Source organism: Miniopterus natalensis, chromosome 19, assembly GCF_054644295.1.
Source record: "Miniopterus natalensis isolate mMinNat1 chromosome 19, mMinNat1.hap1, whole genome shotgun sequence".
Lineage (NCBI taxonomy): Eukaryota > Metazoa > Chordata > Mammalia > Chiroptera > Miniopteridae > Miniopterus > Miniopterus natalensis.
This window is the reverse complement of record NC_142099.1, coordinates 7,573,336-7,595,398: the sequence shown is the minus strand read 5'-3', so window position 1 is coordinate 7,595,398 and position 22,063 is coordinate 7,573,336. Positions and strand designations below refer to the sequence as shown.

The 22,063-nt window shown below is 40.5% G+C and overlaps 1 protein-coding gene across 2 annotated transcripts in view; it reads left to right on the top strand.

Moving 5' to 3' along the window:
- The first annotated feature begins 2,081 nt into the window (after positions 1–2,081).
- TRIM33 (tripartite motif containing 33) overlaps positions 2,082–22,063 on the top strand; it is a 51,711-nt gene continuing 31,729 nt past the window's right edge. For both annotated transcript variants that reach the window (XM_087827656.1, XM_016223289.2), the window contains exons 1-4: positions 2,082–2,607; positions 15,512–15,630; positions 16,044–16,188; positions 16,353–16,485. In XM_087827656.1, the coding sequence (XP_087683782.1) occupies positions 2,082–2,607; positions 15,512–15,630; positions 16,044–16,188; positions 16,353–16,485 (923 nt within the window). The remainder of the gene's footprint in view (positions 2,608–15,511; positions 15,631–16,043; positions 16,189–16,352; positions 16,486–22,063) is intronic.

Here is a 22,063-nt window from a genome sequence, read left to right as displayed (position 1 = left end):
CATCTCATTAAAACATTCCCAATAACACTGTACTTTTCATGTTGAATATTTAACAGAACATAACTTTTTTTTTTTATGCACTTTTAAAATGGTGATGTTAAACCACTTTAGTGTTTACTTTCCCACTGGATAGATTCCCCTTACTTATCTCACATTCTGCTTCTCTTTCCCTTCTTCAAGCCGCTCCAGCTGTACTCACTCACTCCCTGCTGTTCCTCTAACAAGCTAAGAATCTGTCTGCCTCAGGACCTTAGTACTTACTGTTTGTTCCGCTGGCTGGAACACTCTTCTGCAAGAGAGCCACAGGCTCGTTCACCTATCAACGGAGGCTTCCCCCCATCATCTCTAATCTCTTTTACTCTGCTTATTTTTCCCCCCATAGCACTTATTGCTCCCTGGCATACATTTATTTTCAGTCTTCCTCCATTAATGTTTAAAGAACTCAAAAAGAGTTTGGAGGCTTTGGCTAGAAATAAATGATAGATTTATTCAAGGATCTCAAGGTTTGCAAACTGGAAACACAACTAGGCAAAACCCCAGAAGTGTTCCGAAGAAGAAAAGTTGAGTTCTTATAGTAAGAAATACATTCTTGAGTCTAATTAGGGCTTCATTCTTAGCCCTAAGATTGTTCCAGGACGGTTATCGGTCAGATGTCAGGTGGTCCCAATTGGTGAGTCCTTCAGGGGGTAACAAGAGGGTTACCTGGAGGTCTAATGTATGTCCAAGCATGGCTGCAGGACTGGAAAGTCCAAAAGTTTAAGTTCCTAGGCTAGTTAAAACAAGAATAGAACCGTTTCCTCATTCCTCAACCTACTTGATTTTAGTAACTTAGCAGCTTGACTACTGTGACTCCATTTTATTTCTTCACTCTTTTTCCTCCATAGATTGCAAACTCCTTGAAGGCAAGGACCTCTTTCGCGCTCTGCCGTCTCTAATCCTAGAGTCTCTAAAACACTACTACTCAATACACAGTAGAGGTCAATATTTTTGAAAAAAATAAATCAAAAACGTTTTCTAGTGCCTTCCTTTAAGGATTTATCTCAGCTCAGAGAATAGAAACACTTCAGGATCCTAACATTAAAACAACCGTTACGGTGCATAAAAAGCCCCCAAAGCACTTGTTCTCACAGAAAGACCACCCTTCCTGAAAGCTTGTTACCCGCAGTGTCAGGCCGCTGCCGCCCGGCGCGCCCGGCGCCTCCCCGAGCCGAAGCACATCGCAAGCGGCCGGGGCGCCTTTTCGACATCCTTCAGCCTCTCCCCCACTTCCTGACGCAGGTCTGGGGTGTGGTCTTCCTATCTCGGCTTTGAAAGAGCCCTCAGTTGATTGGTTTTCTGATACGAAGCCACGTCCGAGAATCAGCCGCCTGAAGAAGCGACACACAGCTGTTAGAGTGTGTCCCTCGCCGGCTCTTCTCAGCCTATTCCTGGCAGGCCTCCCGTTAAAAACATAAAATAAAAAAAAGCCCCTTTACCGCTCTCCCGAGGCCCAAGCACCCGAAGGAACGCGGCCGGTGAGGCACAGACCCCGGGAGTCCGCGCCTCGGAGCCGGGAGGCCCCAGGTCCCACCGAGCAAGTCTCGGCGGAGACGCGCCCGCCTCTGGGGACGGCGTCGCCCGGGAGACGCTCGCTCTGCAGGAAGCAGCCCGGCCTCCCCCCGCAGCCTTCCCCACTCCGCTCCCCGCGCCACCCCGCGCCCGAGCTCTTACCCACCCCCCGCCACAGGCCGCGCGGCGCCCGCCGCCGCCGGCTCCGAAAGCCAGCCGAGTCGCGGCGGCGCGGACGCCGGGCGCGGGCCCCCGGCCGGGGAGGGGCGGCGAGGACGGCCCCGCGCCCGCGCCCGCGCCCCGAGTTCCCGCCTCCCTGGCCGACGTCCTGCGTACGTGCGCGCGCCGCGCCCGCCCCCCTGCAACCCCGCGACGCGAGGGCCGGGGCGCCGCGTGCGCGCGCGCTCTCGTCGGTTCGTTCGCTCGCTCGCTCTCGGCGGCCGCTCTCGCTGCGGCTGCGGCTGGGGCTGGGGGCGGCGGCGGCGCGGGCGGCGGGCGGCGCGGGGCGGTCCGGCGGGTTCAAAGAGGAAAACATGGCGGAAAACAAAGGCGGCGGCGAAGCTGAGAGCGGCGGCGGGGGCAGCGGCAGCGCGCCGGTAACTGCCGGGGCCGTCGGGCCCGCGGCGCAGGAGGCGGAGCCGCCTCTCGCCGCGGTGCTGGTGGAGGAGGAGGAGGAGGAAGGCGGCAGGGCCGACGCGGAGAGCGGCGCGGCCGGGCCCGACGACGGGGGGGTGGCCGCGGCCTCCTCCGGCTCGGCCCCGGCTGCCTCAGCCCCTGCAGCCTCAGTGGGCCCTGGAGTTCCCGGGGGCGCGGTATCGACGCCGGCCCCAGCTCCTGCATCGGCTCCCGCCCCGGGTCCCTCGGCGGGGCCGCCTCTAGGACCGCCAGCCTCGCTCCTGGACACCTGCGCCGTGTGTCAGCAGAGCCTGCAGAGCCGGCGTGAGGCGGAGCCCAAGCTGCTGCCCTGTCTGCACTCCTTCTGCCTGCGCTGCCTGCCCGAGCCGGAGCGCCAGCTCAACGTGCCCATCCCGGGGGGCAGCAACGGCGACATCCAGCAAGGTGAGCGGGAGGCCCTGCCTGGGGGCTGGCCTGAAGGGGGTTCGCGGGGCCGACGAGGGCATGCTCGGGCCCGGGGCTGCTCCGGGCGGCGCGGTCCTGGGGGTTCTGGGGTGAAAGACGCGGCCCCCGGAACAGTTTCCACATCCAGAGGAGCTGGACCGCCGGAGCTGCGGGGAGGCGGAGGGAGGGGCGCCCGCTGCGGGAGGCTGGGGGAGGGGACACCGCTCCTGGGGAGGTTTGCGAGGTGCGGATAGGGGCCAGGCGCAGGTTGGGGAGCTGGTGGAACCGGACAGGGAGAGAAGAGGGGGTCTGGGAAAGGCTGGTGCGAAGCGTTTCGGGAGGCAAGGCCCGGCGCCGGGAGAGGTGTTGAGGGAGCAGGTAAGAGATGAGGGTTTGAGGATGAATTGTCCTAGTGGGAGAGGACTTGACCTGTTCAAGACTAAGGGAAAGGACTAGGGACTAAATAGAGGATACAGGACGTCGGAGAGTTTGGGGTTAAGAGAAGGCATCTGGTAGAAAGTAATTTTAAGATGACATTGGGAAGGAGAAACTCTGGCAACGAAAATAGCTGTGAGAGGCCTGCATGGTTAGGGAAAAATACTAAGGTTTTGGGGTGAAGGAGAAATGAACTTTGAAGGGAATTGGGAATTAGGGAGAGCCGGGCATGAATTTCAGTTCATTGTACATTAATGAGCCCCTAGTGTTCCGGGCACTGTAGGATTGAATAAAATACTCAGTGAGGAGCTCTCTCCCAGTCTAACGGGAAACAAATAGAAAACGTATAGCAGTAGAGGTGGGTTACTTGCTGCAGTGGTTGTGGCACAATCTACAGAATGTTAGGGAAACATCACTGAAAAAAACAACCTTGAGCAGGTTTCTTGAAAGATGAGTAGCTCACAGAGCATCTTACACATCCCTGCAGTTAAGGGATGTTTAAGGTGATGGGTGGAAATTGGCTTGGATTCATGGGCTGAATAAGTAAGGGGTCTGTCTGCAGTCCCTTACCTGAAGCCCATGGGTCCAGGTGTGCTTTAGACTTCAGAATAGTTTGGAAAAATTCCTTCTTCCTGGTAAGGTCTCTCATACTCCAACGGGGTCTGGGTTAACAACACATTAATATTTCTATGGTAAAACATACGAATATCACACTAATAGGATAGGCAATAAATAGCCTTCCACAATTCAGGGTGGGTTTTGTTGCAGATTTATCAAAAACATTTAAAATTTTACAAAGCTTTTGAGTTTTGGAGCTGCAGGTAAGGGATTGTGGACCTGTACTTAGGGGTTTGGGATTCAGCCTGTAGGGTGCATCTTTCCGTGGTAGATTAGAGTTCCTGAAGGACTTTAATGTAAATTGGGTAAAAGGATCATATCTGTGATCCAGAAAGATTATTTGGCACATTGAAGGGTAAGGGGAGGCAAGGCTGGAGGCAGCACCAATTAGGAGAATCTTGGAAGTAATCTAGGTGAGAAATTAGCATTTGGGATGGGTAGTAAAGGACTGACATCAGGTACATTATTAAAGAAGGAAGCATTTTGCTATGGAAAGGTATGGACTTTGGGAGATATGTTTGAGTTTGAATGTTTACTTTCTCACTTCCTACTTGTGACTTGGACAGATTCATTCTTCTTAGCCTAAGTTTTCTCATTTGTGAAACAAGGACAAAATTACCTACCTCATGGGGTTATTGATAGTACGAAGTGTGTACAGTGACTAGCACATGGTAATTATTAATGAAGTGGCAGCTAGTTTTATTATTAGTAGTAACTAATTGTAAGTAGCCATGGGAATGGAGATGGGAGCATTGAGAGTTCCAGATTTCTTGTTTGATGGGTGGCAGTGCTATTAATGCAAATAAAAGAATTCAGGCCCTGGCCACTGTGGCTCGGGTGAGCATTATCTAATGCACCAAGAGGGTGCCGGTTCAATTCTCTGTTGGGGCACATGCCCCGGGTTTTGGGCTCGATCCTCGGTATGGGGTACACAGGAGGCAGCCAGTTGATGTTTCTCCCCCCCCTTCCTTTCTCTCTGTAAAATCAATAAAAACATATTAAAAAAAAAAAAGAGCTTGGGCACCTAGCGGGGTGTGTGTGTGTTGGAGGGAGGATATAATTTCAATTTTGGTTGTTTTGGGTTTGAAGTATTGAGACACATACAGGTAAGAATGTTAAGAATAACGGTTTGATCGATGGAGAAGATACTGAATGGTAATGGATGTATAGAAGGTGGATAATGGATGTATAAGTAACTGCTCATGGCCTCATGAGTGTAGTAAGACATGGGATTCAGTGCTCTTGTGGGAACCTGGGTTAGGCGGGAGATTTAGAGGGAGCACAGGATGAAAACTGTGTTTGACTGCTGTGGCTAAGGGGCTGAGGTAATGCAGTTGGCTCTCTGATATTTATGCGGGCAAAAGAACAATAGTCCGTAAGTTCCCTCTTCATTTCTCCACCCTCTCTTTTTGGACTAAGTAGATGGGACTAAATACTATTATCTTAAGGAAATGTTGCTTTCTAACCAGTATGTATGACAGATGAAGTCTGGAAGCCACCATGTTTTTGGGCATGGAGTCTAGAAAATAATTTGTTAGTATTAACTCTTGTATTTATCTTTTGCTTTGCTCTTTAAAAAACTGAGCATGCTGTTCTAGAAGGAACACTGGGTTTGGAGTCAGGCAACAAAGTTCTGCCACTTGTTTTCTGGTTCCCTTAGGTTCATAATGTTTTTGTCCTTCAGTTTATCTCTAAAATGTAGCTAGTAGTCCTTCACTTATATCTCACTGAGTCAAATTAAATAATAAATGTGAAAATGTGCCTGGCAGGTGTGGTTGAGTGTCGACCCAGGAACCAAGAGCTCATGGTTCGATTCCCGGTTGGGGCACATGCCCGAGTTTCAGCCTCGATCCTCTGTAGGGGGCGTGCAGGAGGTAGACGATCGATGATGTTTCTCTCTCATCCTCTCCCATCGATGTTTCTATCTCTCTATCCCTATCCCTTCCTCTCTCTCTAAAAAAATCAATCAATAAAAAAAATAGTTTCCAGGTTCCTCCATCTTTAAAAAACAAAAGTGAAAATACTTTTATAAACTGAAATGCTTTGCAGATGCAAGGATTCAACAACCTGTGATTCCATCTCTGGTCTGAGGAGCCATAGGTGGTAGTTTAATTCACCGTCTTAAGTGGTTCTGAAGTGATGACAAGTACATTACCCTCCCTCCTCACCTTTTTTCTGTTCCTCTAATACACCAAAGTTATTCACACCCTTGAGCTGTTCCCTGATCCGATAGCCCTCCAAGTGTGGCTTCTGGACTAGCAGCAGCAGCATCTGTGAGCTTGTTAGGAATGCAGATATTTGTGCCCACTATAGACCACCTAAGCAGCAGTCTGTTTTAACAAGTCCTCCAGGTGATTTTGATGCACACTAAGTTTGAGAACCAGTGGTCTTGAGTGAATGGCTCCTCACTTCACATGTTGCCTCCTGAGAAAGGCTTTTTCTGATTGTTTTTCTTTTTTTTTTCTTTATTGATTTAGAGAGACAGAAGGAGGGAGGGAGGGAGAGAGAGAAACATCCATCAGCTGCCTCCTGCACGGCCCCTACTGGGGATGGAGCCCACAACACGGGCATGTGCCCTGACCAGGAACTGAACCAGCAACCTTTTGGTGCTCAGGACGATGCCCAGCCAACTGGGCCACACTGCCAGGGCTCTCTTCCCTTTTATTAAATACATAGCTGTATGAGGCCAGGTTTTCTTCATATTCCTCAAATAAAAACTCATCACAACAGATTCAGTGCAAAAGCATGTATTGTCATCTTCTATTAAACCAGACATTAAAGAGATTTAAAAATTTAAAAAGCCTCACTCTTTACTAAAACTTTTTGTTTTGGAAAATATAGTTATTTCTGGTAATGTTATTTAAGCCGGTAATGAGTTTATTTTTAAATAAGTTAATAAAATACTTAATTTCAATAAAAATTATTAATTACTAACAAATTAAAATAATAAGATTAAAAATTCTTTATTTCTAATACTACACATTGATGAATAAAATCCATCTAAGTAAAAGCTCTTTGAGAATCTCTATAATTATGAGTGTAAGAGGGATCCTGAGACTAAAGTTTGAGAGCTACTCCCTTAAAGAGACAGTCAGACAATGATAATATAGAGTCATTGGGAGGAATGTCAGACCATGGAATAGTAGAAGATTGTAGATTCATACATTTATAGTCCTTCATTTTGGGTTACCCATCACAGTTCATAAAGAGCTTGTTCTCCAAAGAATGTGAAGGTGAAAAAAGTAGTAACTGGTTGACCTTTTGTAAATCTAATCCTCCCCCTCCCCCATATTAAGACTGGTTGACTGAGTTATATCATTTTACTTTCCTGAGGTCAAGTGTGGAGGTTGGGCTCATAGTATTGGATACATTAGCCTATGTCTCTTCTTTGGCCACAAACTACCTTTATTTCTGTCCTCCTTCTAGAATGGACATTGGTCCCAAGGGGAAGTGGAGAAAAAAAAAACAAGGATGAATGAACATAAATACATCATTTTTAGAAAAATATTTAAAGTCTGTGCTTTAATGATGGGTAAATAGCATGAATTATGTGGTACTAATGAATAACACTTTTTGAATGCTTATTATATGCAGTTTATGTTGCTGCTGTTGTGAATTACTTGTTCCTGTGTCTTCTATTTTTCTTTAGCTTGATTATGTTTTTTGTTTTAATGTACAGGAATTCTTAATAAGTTCCAAAAAGTTCCAAGATCTTTTGTTGGTTATGTAACTTGAAGATTTATTTATTCTAAGCCTACTATGGTTTAGTGTGGTAGCTAGCCTCCAAGATGTCCGTGTTCCTTTCTCCTAGTATTCACACCCTTCTATAGTCTCTGCCCACAGTGACTCAGGGCTACTCTGGGTGACCAAGAGACTACAGCAGAATTAACAATGACTTCTGAGGCTAACCCGTTAAAGGCATACAGCTTTATGCTTACTCCTTGGATCCCATGTTGTGGGTAAAAATGACTGCTACTCTTACCAGTCCCATAAAGAGGCCCAGGTAGAGAAGAACTGAGGCCTTCTGACAATATCCGGTGCCACCTTACCAACCAGCCATGTGAATGAGCCGCTTTGGAGCTGGACCTTCTAGCATGTTGAGGCTTTCAGGTAACTGCAGTTCTGGCTGACACCTCACTGCAACCTCACAGAAGCACTGCCAAGTCACTCCTAAATTCCTGATTCTAAGAAACTCTGAGAGAGAATGAACTGTGTTAAGCCACTAAGTTTTGGGGTAATTTGTCACACAGCAATAGATATAACTAATACACTTGACTTTATTTTTTTACTCTTTAGAAAGCTGTCTTTTGATGATAAGAGATAAGAGGTGCTTTTTTTTTTTTCTTTTTTTAATCACCCTCTCCCATTTTTTTGGTTTTATTGCTTATTATAAAGCTAAAATAAACTTTGTTAAGGGTATGCCTTGGAGATATTGTGGGTTTGGTTCCAGACCACTGTAATAAAGCGAATATCACAATAAAGTGAGTCACATGAATTTTTTGGTTTCCCAGGGCATTTAAAAGTTATGTTTACATTATACTGTAGTCTATTAAGTATGCAATAGCATGATGTCTAAAAAAGCAATGTACATATCTTAATTAAAGAATGCATTATTGCTTAAAAATGCTAACAATCACTTGAGCTTCAATGAGTTGTAATCTTTTTGCTGGCGGAGGGTCTTGCCTTCAATTTGTAGAAAAGGCAAGATTTGCAAGATGTAGTAAAGTGAGGTCTGCCTGTATTCATTAAGGTAATTTCATTCCCCTCCACATAAACCTTGTTCATTGTCAAGATTATCTTGACTGATCTTAACTTTTTGCTCTTACACATTTTAGAATCATAGTGTGAAAGTTCATTTAAAAAAACCTGTGGCTCAGTTGGTTGGAGCGTTGTCCCATACACCTAAATGTTGTGGGTTCGATTCCCAGTCAGGGCACATAGGTTGTGCGTTCTCCGATCCCTGGTTGGGGTGCCTAAGGGATACAACTGATCTGTCTCACATAGATGTTTCTCTCTCTCTCTTACACACAAAAATCAATTAAAAACCCTGTCAGCACTTTTGTTGGAATTGTTTTGCATATATAGGTAAATTTGGGAGAAAATTCTATCTTTACAATTTGGTGTCTGCCTATTCATAAACATTGTATGCCTTTTCATTTACTGAAATCTTCTGTTTGTGAATATTATTTAATTTCTTTTCTAGAAATGTCTCCCACATCTTTTCGAGTTATTCCTACATACAGGTGGTCCCTGACTTGACGCTGGTGTGACTTAAACGATTTTTCAACTTTATCATGGTTCAGAAGTGATACCCATTCAGTAGAAACTGGCTAGGCTGTGCTATGATGTATGGTATGTTAAATGCATTTTCCAGTTAGTATTTTATACTTACAGTGGGTTTATTGGGATGTAATCCCATGGTAAGTTGAGGAGTATCTATACTTTATACTTATGCTTTTACTCTAAATGTTTCCTTTAAGTTACACTTAGAGCTATGTTTGCTTTGTTTTCTTGTTTTCATCTTACTTTTTATATTTTAAATATCTAAAGTTTACTGATTTTGTATTTGTATTTGATAATTGCATTATGTGAGGTTCTTGAGGTCTTATTTTACTACTGCTGGCCTCTGCCTACTCTTGGTCATAGTAGATGTTGTCTTCCAGTGTTTTACAGTTTTTGATTGTAATCATGTTCACCAGGGCTTTATATATGAATCCTGTCAGTTGGTTTGCAGCAACAAGCCTCCAAAGAGTATTTTGTCTTTGCTTCTTTCAGGTGCCACCAACACAAAACCACTGAATTAAGGTTGGTTGGTATTTATTAGAACTGGCAGATGTTGATTAGGGTTTACTTTTGTAAGCTGACCTGTTTTTGGAAATTCGAAGGAGAAAAGTTCTTTCCTCTGAACTCAGGCAGTGAAAGACAGTTTTATTTCTATGCTATTGATCACATTAAAAAAAAAAAAATTTGCTACTATTATTTGCTTACGCACCTTTCTGAGAGTAATTCAAGCCTGCGTTATGCAGAATCTTGATTCTACTTTGTGTAAGCTCTAGTCTCCCATGTCTTCTCCATTCTTGGTTCACTACCATTTGTGCATCCTAACAGTCGCTGAGAGTAAAATTTTGGAGCCTTTGTATTTTTGAAGTTCTCCTTATTTACTCTTCTACTTTGACGGTAGCATGACTGAGTATGAAATTCTAGGTTGAAAATATTTTTTCCTCAGTATCTCCCAGTGTCTTAAGAAGTCAGTGCTGCCCATGCTTGTCTGATCTTGCTCCTTTGTGCAACCCCAGTTGAGGTTTGTTTTATTTACCTCTTCCCTGAACCCCTTTTTTTTTTTTTTGCCTTTTTTAAAAAAACATGACTTTATTGATTTCAGAGAGAGGAGAGAGAGAGAGAGAAACATCAATGATGAGAGCGTTATTGACTGGCTGCCTCCTGCATGCCCCCTACTGGGGATCGAGCCCACAGCCCGGGCACTTGCCCTGACCGGGAATCTAACCGCGAGCTCCTGGATCCTAGGTCGATGCTCAGCCGCTGAGCCATGCCAGCTGGGCTTCCTGGAACCTTTTAATAATGTCTTTATCCTTATTCTGAAATTTGGTGATGTTCTATTTTTTCCCTTTCATTGTTTTTAATAGTTCAGTGTCTGCTTTCTGTTAGTCTTGCAGTCTTTGCTTGTAGTAACAGAACTTTTAAAGTTTTTTTCATAAGGATGCTCTCCCTTCCCCCACCCCCACATCCCCGTACACACTTTTTGAACTGTTACTGTTTGGGTGTTGGCACTCTTGGGTTCATACTCTCTCCTACCTTTTCTCTTATGTTTTCTTTCTCTCTGCTTTCTTATTCAGCTGACATTCTGGAAGATCTTGACTTGATTTTCTTATCTTTTTTTCTTTTTATGTTGATCTCTTTTTGTCCGTTTTTGTTTGAGGCTTCCTCAAGTGGTGGATAATCCTTGTATTCTTCTACTTCAGTGAGGCAAGAAAACTCTGACTGGAGGTTTTATACTTCTTAATTGTTAGACTTAATGTTATTATTTTTTTTATGATTTGATTGATTTTTTAGAGACAGGCGCAGGGGGTGGGGGGGGTGGGAGGGAGAAAAAGAAGCATTGATGAGAGAAACATTGATTGGTTGCTTCCCTCATGCACCCTGACCAGGAATTGAACCCACATCCTAGGTATGTGCCCTAACCGGAAATTGAACCAGTGACCTTTCAGTGCACGGGATGGGATGATGCTCAACTAACTGAGCCACACTGGCCAGGGCTGTTGGACTGCACTTTAAATCAGGGGTTGGCAAACCAGGGCCCATGGTCCAAATCTAGCCTGCTTTTATATGGCTCATGAGCTAACAATGATTTTTATATTTTTAAATGGTTGAAAAACATCAAAAGAATATTTTGTAACGTGAAAATTATATGAAATTAATATTTGTGTTCATAAATAACACTTTTGGAACACAGCTGTGCCTATTTCTATGTACTATCTATGCCTGCTTTCATGCTGCAATGGCAAAATGAATAGTTGTGACAAAGACTGTATGTGGTACTCATTGCTTTGTACTGCTTTTTGGTGCACTACAAATTACAGTGATGCAGTAATAACTTAACAGGCATAGAGGTATGCCTGTAGCATGACATTTACAAAAATATTTTAATTATCAATGCATACCTATCATTTGAAACAAGACAAGAAAAGTAGATTTTACATGTCACACTTTTAAGGCACAGTGGAGTGTAGGTTATTTCCTTTTGGAATTAGTTGGCAAAGTGTTTCTTACACACTTTTACTATAGTTCTGTATAGCTCTGCTAAAAGAGCACAACCTGTGGATAATACTAGACTAAGTACTGGTAACGATATTCCCAACTCACAGGGAAGCAATGGACAGAGAAGTTGGAAAATTTAAAATGGAATGTCTCATTACAGCAGAATTTCTTAAAAATAAAAAAAATGAAATCAAGGTAAGTTTCTGAGTGGATTGTTAGCCAGGCAAGGAAAAGCTCTTCACTGATGGTGAGTTAATGAAATCCTCCCAGTTAAGTAAAATTCTACAAAGAATTTTATAATTCTTATTAGTAGATTTATATTAAAAAATCTTTACTAGGTTATTATTACATTTTGAATTTTGTGAATAAAAATTGTGGAAGTTTCTTTTTTTACTTAAGTACCTATATAATGTCTTTGATATTGTCTTTGCCCTCAAAAGCAAAAATACTGTGCCTTCTGATGGCATGCCCCACATTGGGATTTGGTAGGAAGTACTAGGCACAGGTTTCAAGGAGTATTGGCATGTACAGCCTGACCTGTTGTCCACAGTGGATTTGGGTGAGAATTTCTACATTTCTTCTAACAGCACAAATGACTGCCAAGATAAGAATCTTAGACCACTCTGGCCTGTCATCCCATTTGTGGTTTATTAATAGAATGCTGATATCCAAATTAAACAGACTTCTTTTCCATTACTAAGGAATGGCGTAAAACTCATCCTCACATAATAAATACTTATGCAAAAAATTAATATCACTCAAAAGATCTCTTTTTGATTGGGAATAAAGCATATATGAGGGTAACATATTTAGAGTCATTTAACTGTTTTTTATGTTTTACTGTGTTTATGAGGCTGAAGTGAGTCTGAAGAATTGGAAGTATTTAACAGAGAACACTGCATTTCAGCAGTCCTCTGCAAACTTGAAATTCTGCTTTGTGTTGAGCATCACCTTTATGTGTTGTGAGGTATACAAAATGGATATCTTAAATGAACCTCGACACCACTGAAGAGATGACACATTATTAGAGAATAATATAAGACTTTAAAATAAATTACCCCTTGTTGGTGTGGCTCAGTGGGTTGGGCATCGTCCCATGCATTGAGGGGTTGCTGGTTCGATTTCTGGTTGGGGCATGTGCCCGGTTTGCGGAGTTGTGGATTCCATCCCCGGTTGGGGGTGCATCAATATGATGGTTCCCTCTCTCTCTCTCCCTCTTCCTTTCTCTCTCAAAATAAAAAAAAAATCTTAAAAATAAATTAATAATCAAATGTTCATGGAAATATGGTTCCAAAGTTGAGATTAGTCATAGCTGAAATTTACTGCTTTTGGTCTTAATGTTGGTTTGAAGGTGGTGATCGACCCCCCTTTCTCATGTGCATATTATTATGATTGATTTTGGCTTTTATGGTTTTGGCTGTAATTCAGGCTGTTTTAACATTGATGTAGTTTCTGTCTTTCTCTGTTTTCCGTCCCCAGTTTATGTTTTATGGTTTCAAGGTAGGTTATCTGAATTGGTAACGGATGGAGAGAATCAGATATGGACAAATTTATTCGAATCTTATGACTTTATGTTCCTTATCTGTAAAATAACATCAGCTTCAAGTTAAAACTTTTTCATGTTATCTATTTGCTTATGAAAAATAAGGGAAAAGGCTCTGCTAGAATTAAACATGATTCCCAAATTTTTAAAATTTGAAGATCTGAAAAAACAAAAAACCCAGCAACTCCTAAGAAGCATATTGATAGTTTGGAAGGTCAAATTAAAAAACGTAACACACACACAAAAACACAAAAGGCTAAAAGATAAAAAGATAAATGTATACTAGCAAAGGTGGGGTAGGGGTGGGGGAGAGACAAGCAAAAAACAAAACAGAAAGAATAATATCAGCATTAGATATAAAATTCAACTCAACTCAAAAGTATTAAATAGAACAAGAAGGAATTTTATTTAACAATGAAGGATAGAATCCACAAACTGTCAAATTTTTATGTAAAAAACAGGATGGCAGCCACAAACAAAAAGCAAAAATAAAGGGTGTCCCAAAAAAATGTGTACACATTTTGAGTAACTTAATTCCAGTGGGTTAAATCTGAAAAGAAAGAAAAACATCAATTGAGCTATCAGCTGTTAAAAGTGTGTATATTTTTTTGGGGGATACCCTGTATATGAAAATGTACAAATGTGATGCTGAAATAAAAAATTTAGTGGCTCTCAAACTCACATTTCCTTCTCTAAATTCTGAAATCCAGGAAAGAAAACCTAGTTGCATGCAGTTTTTCTCACAAGCACATGTGTAGATACATAGACTGAAACCCTCTCTACTGTGAACTATACCCACTGACAAGACTCAGGCTTCTTGTAGTTTTGGATTTGAATACTTGAATTCAAGAAGTACTTGAATTCTTGAGTTTCTGGTTATATGGTATTGTTTCCACCTGGGTTAGTAAAAATACTTTCATTTAAATTAGATGTTCAGTACTTTTTCTGTAAAGGACCAGATAGTAAACACTTTAGGCCTTTTTGGTCCAAATACTATTTTCATAGCTTTTTCCTCTTCCTTTCTTCTTTCCTTTAAAAGTAAAAAAAATCATTCTTAATAAATTGTTGACTGAACTATTTATTGTTTAAAATTTCATTTTTTGTTTTATAGCTAGCAGGTTATAAACTTGCCCATATCACCAATGAAAAAGAAAGTATATTACTTTTACACAAGTTTCTGTTAATGTTTTTTTTAAAAAAAAACCTTGGATACCTTTTTCAGATAATGCTACATATTGGAATTAGAATGATATGTATACATAAATTTATATATAAAATTATATTTCTATTTTTTATAGCTGCCAATTTCCCCCCCCCCATTTGTGAACTTCGCACCGACCGTTCTTGGTTTCCATGCTGTTTTTTCCTTTCCTAGTTGAGCTACGGGTCCCCAAGACCGCCCTCAAGTTCAGTGATTGGCTAGGACTCAGGATTCAGAAAAATTCTTATACTCATGGTTGTGTTTTATTACAGTGAAAGGATACAGATTAAAATTAGCAAAGAGAAAACGTGCATGGTGTGAAGTCCAGGAGGAAGCAGGCACAAGCTTCCAAGTATCTCCTTTCAGTGGAGTTGGCGCAGGAGGTGCTTGATTCTCCCAGTAACTGTATGTCAGTGTACAGGAGTATTGCCAACCAAGGGAGCTCACCTGAGCCTTCATGTTAAGATTTTTATGGGAGGTGGGGAGAGTTACATAGGAGTGCAGCTTCCATAGAACTGACAGCACCTGCTTGGACTACAACCACCCCCAGAGGTCAGACTGAATACCGCGTGTCCCACGGCCTCAGGCATACAAAAAACACTGTCAGGCATAATATTCCAAGAGGTTAGAGGTCGTCTCCCTGAAGCCAGTCAAGGGCCAGTATTGAGGACAGCCATCTGTAGGAATGTGCAGGGTTTCAGGAACGTAGACCAGCCAAATAAACTCCTGCTTGCACATTAGTGAATGCATGTTAATTCCCCAAGACCGCATTTAAGTGTCACCTCGTTAGTGAAAATATACCTGATTTCACCGTAAGAAGTTAATTGCTCACATATTTTTGCTTCTACAATTACTTATACTTATTTCCTTTGTAGTTATATTATACTCTGTGTTTCTTGGGAGGTTTTTAACTGAAGCATCTCAAATGTAAAAATATTTATACTTTTTCCCCTTTTCTCCTCCCCATATTGTTTCTTCTTCTGATGGGAAAAATGGTTTTTATGTATGTCCTCTGAGCAAGATCTTTGTATGCATTTTGTATTATAAAAACAGTATTTTGTTTTCAAATATGTATGTGCAGTTGGGATACTGATATTCATACCTTTAAACTTTTCTGCATATTAATGCTTGTTTTCTTTTCCTAAATAAGTATCATTTTTTCCCACTGGAATAATTCAGTGGATTATTTTACTCAGCTCTTAATGTAATGCTTATTTCTTTGGTCTTGTCTGTGACTTATTGAATGATTAGTTTTCATATAGGCATTGTGCACAATTTTCCTTATTTTTTCCTGAAAAAATATTTCTTAATGTTGTCGTTTTGTATTGTAGTTGGTGTGATACGGTGCCCAGTATGCCGCCAAGAATGCAGACAGATAGACCTTGTGGATAATTATTTTGTGAAAGATACATCTGAAGCTCCTAGCAGTTCTGATGAGAAATCAGAACAGGTATGCTTCTCAATTTCTCTTTATATTTCTATCTTGATATCAAAATGTAAATTATTAGAAAAACATGTTTGGATTGTTACATAAATTAGGCTAGTTCTGTTATAGTTACACCTTTAAGTAGAAAATAAAGAATATCTATTTTACACCCTCTGAGATCTGACTAAATGAGACAAAAGATAATTACGAAAAATTGAAATTGTGTATATATTTTGTGTTCTGAGACTTAGATTTTTATCCACCTGAATGTTTGAACTGGAAGGAAAAGAATTTCATTAAAGATAAATGGATAATCAAATAACTTTATGCTAGGTACAATGAATTAGTGTATTTGAAAGCAAGTTAGAGAGTTTTTGCCTTTTTTTTTGTGGATCTATATTTTGTAAATTTAATGTAGATTAGTGTTTCCTTTTTAGGTATGTACTAGTTGTGAAGACAATGCAAATGCAGTTGGCTTTTGTGTAGAGTGTGGAGAGTGGCTATGTAAGACATGTATTGAAGCACATCAAAGAGTAAAATTCACTAAAGATCACTTGATCAGGAAGAAAGAAGATGTCTCAGGTAAGATAGAAGCAATTTTAATGATTACTATTAATCTCCCTCTTTTGCCCCTATAGCATTTCTGCGTATTCTTTATAAGCTTTGGATACCAGTATCAATAAGAATTTAGAAAGTTAGACAAAAATTTTGTTTAGTTTAAAAATATATGTTTTATTTTACTACAGAGTCTGTTGGAGCATCTGGTCAGCGCCCTGTTTTCTGCCCTGTACACAAACAAGAACAGTTGAAACTTTTCTGTGAAACATGTGATAGACTGACATGTAGAGACTGTCAGCTATTGGAACACAAAGAACATAGGTACAGAAGTCATAATTGCTTATCAAGAAATATTATAAAAAGTTCTTATAAAGTTCTTAAAAAGTTCTTATTTACTCTTCCTAAAGCAAATATTTATTTCATAATTTTGTTAGCATTTTAATTCTCAATTTTGTATGTTTCTTAAAATATGTTTTTGGTGAATTATTTAATGGTTTTCACATTCATATCTAATAGTTTATGATTTGTTAAAAATGTATTATATATGGATTTGTAGGAATGGAATTGTATTTCTTTGTTCTGCCTTGGTTCAGATACATTTTTTTTTAAGTACTGTGCTATTTAGGCTGTGGGCTGTCATCTAAAAAAGTAGTATTGCCATGGGTATGGATAAATGGTACCCATTTTAACATTAAAGCATAAGAATACTGATTTCATGTTAGATACTACAATTTGCAGAAAAACTAGGGATTTATAAGCATCTAAGTAAGCGTAGTTATTAATTCTTTAATACATAGCTTAGTATTTCAGCCCTGTTATACCCTCAGAATTCAATAGTATTTACTTATGACCAATCTGTTACATCCTGTTTTAGAAGTGTACTAAAATTTCTAGTCAGTTGTATGACAAAATCCTCTAGTAAATTTCCCGGTTGCTATGTTGTCTATTTATTACAATTAAAAAGATGATCTTGCTATCCCATACAGCATTTTCTGAAGTGTTTTTCTTACTACAGTTCTGCTGAATTGATGGAAATAGGTTTTATAAATCTCCTGCCATAAAAGAGTAGGTTAAGTTGGATCAACCACACTTAAATCTGTTTCTTAACTGTCAGATGTCTTAGAAATTTTAATTTGTTAGATTCATTGGAACTCATTTGGAATTCTCCTAAAGAGGAGGGGATACTTTAATCCACAGTTTGTGGCACACTTTTCTGAATGCTGCATATTGGTTTAATTCACACCAACTACCCATGTAGTGTTGATACTAGTATCATGACTGTATTGAAGGAGAGGGAGTCTATTCCCACAAAGTTTTAGTAATTTGTACAAGGTCTCCCTGTAAGCGGTAGAGCCAGAATTTGAATACAGGTGGTCAGACTCCAGATCTATTTTAGCTTATATGCTTATTTTCTCCCATATGGTCTATAGAATACAGTATGTGAATACAGTATGTGGAATCCCTCAGTATTGACCATATATAAAAGTAATGTCCTTTGTTCTTTTTCAAGACTGCTCTTATGTTCTATAGGACATTTGTTTAGAAATCTACTTAAAATGTTTATATCCTTAATTTGTTCCAGTATGTTCATCTTACCTGCAGGTTGGCTATTGTTTTACTTGAGCTTACTAATCTTGTGTCTGCCTTTACCTCAGGGCCAAATCTTACCATTGATTGTTTTGTAATAATCTCAGTAAGAGATTACCTTTCTCACAGCTGCAGTCAGATCTTTGAGAAATCTTAGGTTTCTTATGGCTTTTTAAATTGATGTTGAGAAGCAAAAAGAACAGGAAAGTGACATTCTTTTTCTCATGAAAGAATAGCTTCAGGAGCCCCTCTGTCAAACTTTAACCATGATCCTTTCCCTTTCTTTATCATTTTTCTTACTCACCTATATCCAAGTTCTGATTATCTTTTGAATGTTTTCTCCGTTTTCTTTAGTTCGCACTTTATACATTTCCTGGATAGACTATTGCAGAACCCATGCCATTGGAATTAAAAGCCTAAGTATCTATTACTACACCACATTTATAACTGGTCTCCCTGCTTTGAGGTTTACCTTGTTAAATTCATCCTGTCCACATTGTTGCCAGGGTTATTTTGCTAAGGTGTAGAGTTGCACTCCTCTTTCCCCCTTAATGCACCCTTCAGTGGTCCCCCATGGTCAAAGTTTAAAGTGTTCAATATAGCTTACTTTATTGAGCCTTACCCAGAGTCTTTCTCTTCATCATCTGTATGATGTTAGGAAACAGTCCATAAGACCACCCTCACTTCTGACACCAACTGCAGAGTGCAGTAAAAACCCAAATGGGACAACAGCATTCAGTTCAGCTCATTGATATGTGACTTGCTATTACCTTCTTCAGTTAGACTGGCAGCCTTCCAGACAGAATGCTGCCTTCACCTGGGCACTGCCATCCATAAACGAAGCAGCTCTCTGTTGGTTAACAGAGAGCTGTTCATAGGGCACCACCTGTGTGATCATAGGATTCAGTGGTTCCTCAGGTGGTTCCACAGTCATACTGAAGGGAAAAGAGGCTAGCCATCTGTTCGTAAATACCATAAATACATCTTTGCATCCTCCTGGTCTTATGTTTCTGCACAAACAATTTCTGTTTGTACGGAACTCTTCTGGGCACTGCCTGCCTTATTAGAGTGCTCCTCCATCACCCAAGACATGGATATTTCAGGTTTCAGGGTAATTTTATGTTCTTAAGTCATAGAGTCAGCCTCAGTCAATGCCTCATTGCAAGCCAGTGACTTTTTCTTAAATGGTATATATTCTACCACAGCATCCAGAAATTTTCTGGTCCAAAATCCCAGTGGTTGCTGCTGAGTAACACTCATAGGCTTTTGCCATAAACTCCAGTCTGCACAATCTATGTTGCCGATGCTTCCAAAATCATGTCAGAGTATGGATCATAGGGGCCCAAAAACATCTGGAGAGAGACTACTTTTTGCAATTCAGACATGGCTTACCCCCAGTCAGATACGACCTTCTTCTGGGTGGTTGTAATGATTAGTACTAGTAATATTACCAGATGTGTAAAATGTGTCCTGAAGATTCAAATATACCAACCAAATGTTGAACTTCTTGTTTAGTTCTAGAGATGGTTGGCTAAAGCAATTTATTTTTCTTTACCTGTGGAATGTTAAGGGTGGCTTCTGCCTAGGTTATTCCTAAGAATTTCACCAGTTTAGGCAGGTACTTGGACCTTTGCTCGATTGATTAACAGCCTCTGTTGGTCATGTGTGTCGCCATTGCATTTAAGTCAGTCCTACCTGGATAACAATAACCAAGGGATTGTATAATTAGTTTGTTTCCTATTAGTTTGCATTTCCTTATTTATCCAGTGAGTCAGCTCCTAGGGAGTTGGGTCTACCATTTCTAAATTCCATTGGTAGCTTTTATCTCTAGTAACTGTTGTTATATACCATGTGTGACTAGGTGGTAGTTAGGAATCAGTTTTATAAACCCCCATGCCCTTATTCTTCCTATTCCTAAACCACAGGTTTCAGTGAGTCAGAGTCATGTTGGTGAATCCCACTTATGACACCAACTATGAAGTTAGGAAGCAATCCACAAGTACCCCCTTACTTCCGACACCAACTACGGAATTTAGTTGTCAGAAGTGAGGGTGAGTTGCCAGCCTACGAGGCCCACCTGAGCTTTGATGTCCAGAATGTTGATTGGAGCTTTGTCATGTAGACATGGTTCTCTGTCCATGTAACTGACCTATCTCTCTAGCACTTCCTGAGGTTGAGCTGGTAACTCTGTGACCCAGAGTGCCAACTATAAATCACTTCCTTAGCATGTGGTCCAAGGCCCCAGGTAAACAGAAATACTTTTATCAGGCATTACATTTCAGGGGCTTAGAGATGCCCTCTCAGTAGCTGAAGTCAAAGGCCAGACCTTTCTTTGGTCAAGATTAAATTCTTTACTACACAATCTGTTATCTCCTACTTGCACTTCTAAGTAGGAAGCCCCCTGTTTCAAATTTCTCTGCCTTTACAAGTGCAACTTCTTAACTTATAGAACACCTTCCCTATCTGTCAGAACTATCTAACCTTAAAACCAGTTCACTTCTGTGTGTTATCTTTATTAATACTTGCGGTTCCATCTTTCCCACCCCATTCCCTGTATGGACTTTAGGCTTTTTAGGGGTAGTTCTTTAAGGGGCTTAATTTCTCCCGTGCTGCTGATCAATTCGGATTGCTCACTTCTTGAGTCAGTTATGCAATTGTGATATTTTCTTAGGAACTTGTCTACTTAGTGGAGATTTTAAAATCTCCATACTCGCTTAGAATTAAACAGCATTAAAAATTTGCAAAAATCTGTGATTATATCTTTTTTGTTTATAATGTTGTACAGCCGAGTTTATTTCCTTATTATTTAATAACCTCGCTGTAGAGTTGAGTCTTTTATTCGTCATTTTAGTAATCCACTTCTTTTTTTTCTTTTTTTAATATGTCTTTATTGATTTCAGGGAGAGGAAGGGAGAGAGGGAGAGAGATAGAAACATCAGTGATGAGAGAGTCACTGATCAGCTGCCTTCTGCACGCCCCGTACTGGGGATGGAGCCCGCGACCCGGGCGTGTGCCCTGACCCGGAATAGAACCACAATCTCCTGGATCCTAGGTTGATGCTTAACTGCTGAGTTACGCCGGCCGGGCTAGTGATTTACTTCTTGAAGTCATTTATTCTATTCTTTAAAAGTGTTCTAATTCTCACATTTCTCTCTTATCTTCTTTCCTTAGTTTGATTTTTTTTTACTTTTTTTAGATTCTTATACTGACTCTTTATCAAAAAGATGTGAATTTTCCTCTGATTAAAGTTTAGCTTCATTCCATAATCATTTTTGACTTAGTCTATAATTGTATTTTTGCCCCCTCTTTAAAGATAATTGCTACATAGTATAGCAACAAAGGTAATGAAGTGTGTGTGTGTGTGTGTGTGTGTGTGTGTGTGTGTGTATCTTTTAAGTGGAGAAAATGTACCAACTTTATGAGGATTTAATGAGAATTGTGCCTGTAAAGTGCTTAGCACAGTAAGTGCTCAGTAACAGTTTACCTATTAGTACTAACATTGTGACCTACTACTTGTTTTCTTTCTTCTGTTTTTTAAAAACGCTTTATTGAGGTCTTTGATTTTCTTTATTGTCTTGTAAGTTCTTAAAAAGTAAGGCAGCTTTATAACTTTATAACTTTTTTACCTTAAAACATTACATGGTTTCTAGTTAAACTGGGGTTATCTCTCTTTCCTCTAATAATTTTTCCTCATAGTAAGTGAATAAAAAAAGTATAGACTTATAAATACCAAGGAGTCACCAATGGAGATTTCAGTTAATTTTTCAAAAGCAGGGAAGTTGATTGAATATTTAGTAAAACCTGTAAGAGACCTAGTTGAGTTAGATTAGCCGCAACCCAAGGATAAAGGAGATAGAAAGGAAACCACTGGGTTTATTGCCTCGAAACTAGTGTAGCTCAGGATTCAGAGGTAATGGGTGTCACAAAAATTGGGCTTATTCTTTGAATAAATAAAACCAAAGGCTCTGGCCTTGGGCATATTAGATCTAAATGGAGGATGGAGATGAGAGACTTGGCCACACTGGAAAGGTTAAGAGTAAATCTGCACACTAAACTGTGGGACCTTCACTCGCCCCAACCTGCTTCCAGATGACCAATAGTGACCCTTTCCCATTTCGCTGTTTCTCTCTATTTCCCTTTCTGGAAATAGAGGCCTTTCACCCTCTGGAGAAAGCGAATGATCAGAAGAGGCCTTTAAGTGTTGACATTTGGAGTTCATTTCTAATTAAAAAGATTGCCTTACAGTGAAGCTCACCAGTTCACAAGTTCTGCTATCTCTCACACGTGATTCTAAGCATTTTAAAAATATATT